Source organism: Pteropus vampyrus, unplaced genomic scaffold (genome assembly GCF_000151845.1).
Source record: "Pteropus vampyrus isolate Shadow unplaced genomic scaffold, Pvam_2.0 Scaffold292, whole genome shotgun sequence".
In the NCBI taxonomy this organism is placed as follows: Eukaryota; Metazoa; Chordata; class Mammalia; order Chiroptera; family Pteropodidae; genus Pteropus; species Pteropus vampyrus.
The window spans coordinates 1,270,930-1,273,217 of NW_011889073.1; the positions used below are offsets into that span (position 1 = coordinate 1,270,930).

The 2,288-nt window shown below is 38.7% G+C and overlaps 1 protein-coding gene across 1 annotated transcript in view; it reads right to left on the bottom strand.

The window, feature by feature from the left end:
• Positions 1 to 1,221, bottom strand: part of LOC105303005 (sorting nexin-9-like) — a gene marked incomplete at its 5' end in the record, with an annotated part of 26,715 nt that extends 25,494 nt beyond the window's left edge. The window contains one exon of the mRNA XM_023521104.1: positions 1,054 to 1,221. Coding sequence (XP_023376872.1) covers positions 1,054 to 1,221 — 168 coding nt within the window. The remainder of the gene's footprint in view (positions 1 to 1,053) is intronic.
• Positions 1,222 to 2,288: the final 1,067 nt, after the last annotated feature.

The window sequence follows — 2,288 nt, forward strand, 5'->3', positions numbered from 1 at the left end:
GACCTAAAATACACACAAATTCACAAAGAAACCCTGAAACACCTCAATGCTTTCTAATCCCCCACCTGGTCACATAAAACACATTCAAATTAGCCTGTCAATTCTAGAAATATGCAGTAATACTTAAACTATGTTAAGGGTATGCATATGTGTGCAAACACACCGAGTCCTAACTTTTAGCTTGTTATTGTAAGTGTGGTCACTTTAGTAGGGAAAAGTAGTGCAAAGAAGTTTAGCAAGTAAACCTCTGTCTGAAAGTTCCAACAAGTGTACAATATTCTTTCATTAAACATGAAAATCATTTCATGGCGCTTTTTTCCAGCATCGTGACGTTATTTCAGATCTGCTTTTGGCATCTGAGCTAACATGCTTTAATTCTTTAGATTGTTTTCTAAGACATGTAATAATTGTTGTGAGAGAAACTATGGGGAGACCATCTTTAATAAAAGCTTAATGAGCGAGAAAATGACTTTCAAAGAAGATAATAATGGGATGTCGAGCAGTCCATTTTTTCTTGATTATCAAAAAAGAACAGATGACCACTGGCCAGATGCCTGCCCATGGGGGCAGGCAGGGAGCAGCATCTACTCTGGACTCACAACTACAGTGTGAAAACCACCTGGCTTTAGGAAGGATGACTCAATTCCGAACCTACCTTTCCTTTCAAAACGCTATTACGTTTTCAGATTAAAATGTGATCACAAAAAGTCGTTCCCTCCGCTACCCTCACTCACACTGATAACAGCCCGCAGAGTTTGGGGGTCTATCCCATTTTTAAAAGCATCTAGGAAGAAGTTCTTTACCCTGTCGCGTCCTTCATCTCCTGCCCACGCCGTCCCTGGTTTAAAGAAAACCATCCTGGCAAGCCGTTCGGTCACACTTCATGACTCATTCCCAAGGGTAGGGACTTAGGTTTCTATCCCTTCATTGTCTTTGCAGGAAATGAGGAATAATCGCCTAACTAACATAATTTTAACTCCTTTCAGACATAAAATTGGTGTGAATGAGACAATTCTCAATATACTCTAAAGCTGTCATAATAAAATATCCTACCTTTTCATCCCGGAAATTTAGAAATTGCTGGAAAACCTCACTTTCTGCAATTACTGGATGACGACACATCCTGGTCATCCACGCCTGAAGTCTCTCCATGCGCATTTTGATAAATTCTTCTTCAAAGCGACCTGCAAGACACACGCCAAGAGTGATATACAACTTTGTCTAAAATGAATCACTGCTACTACAGCTGAAAAGCTACTGGCTACTTGACAGACACTTCTTTAGTAAAAGGTAAACCATGGTAATTTTTCACTAACCTAAAAACAAGCCAACCCAGTGAATACTCTTAGACCCATAAGAAAGATACAACAGATTTTTTAGTTTATAAGAATCAAATTCCATTTTGACAAATCAACAAACCTTTTGTGACAAGAATAATCATAGCCGTGGAGTGCTATCTTCTTCAAGGATCCCCAAAATACTTAATGAATTTAAAAGTAAATCTTATTTCAATATGAAAAACGTTCTCTTTCTTATAAACTAACATTGTGCTAGTTTCTATGTGGCCATATTAAGTCCTATAGGCAAAAAAGGGCTGATAGTGTGGAATTTTAATAAATAATTCTTTCAAAGTACATGAAATTTCTATATTTATAAAATGCATCCAAATGCAATATATCTCAGATATACAAATGTAAATTTGGTATTTATGCAAAGTAACTTGGGACTGTAGCTCTTTTTCTCCCTTGTTTTTAAAATTACTTAAATGGAAAATAGCAAAAGTACATTTTCCATGAATGCAGTAATAAAAGCAGCTATTCCAGAACTATGACCATCTTAAGACAGAGCTTAATAAGCCCTATTTGTTTTAAAAGTAGAAAATCAGTTTAACAAGCTTGGCGCACCAAACATCAGGGAACACTGAGAATTTTTATAAGCCTACCAAACAATATCACTATCAGTTCAAAGGTTTCTGAAGATGGAAATTCAAGCTACAGTCAAGTAAGGCCATCAGCAAAGCCAGTCCCCCTAAAACTATAAACCCAGACAATCAAAAAAATCAGTGCTCTGGAAATCGACCGAAGGCAAAGAGCTTTTCTGAAGTTTATGTTTGTAAAACTGCTGAGTTTCAGGCAAGAACAGTGGAAGTCGCGCCTAGGGCTGTCCCGTGCCTCCCCACCCTCTTCGTGGTTGAGCTGAAGTTCTGCCAGGGCGGAGCGGGCTGTGAAGACTGGCAGCTGCATTTTCCCTGGTGAGGGAGGAGGCTCACGTGACCCAGAGCAGTGGGA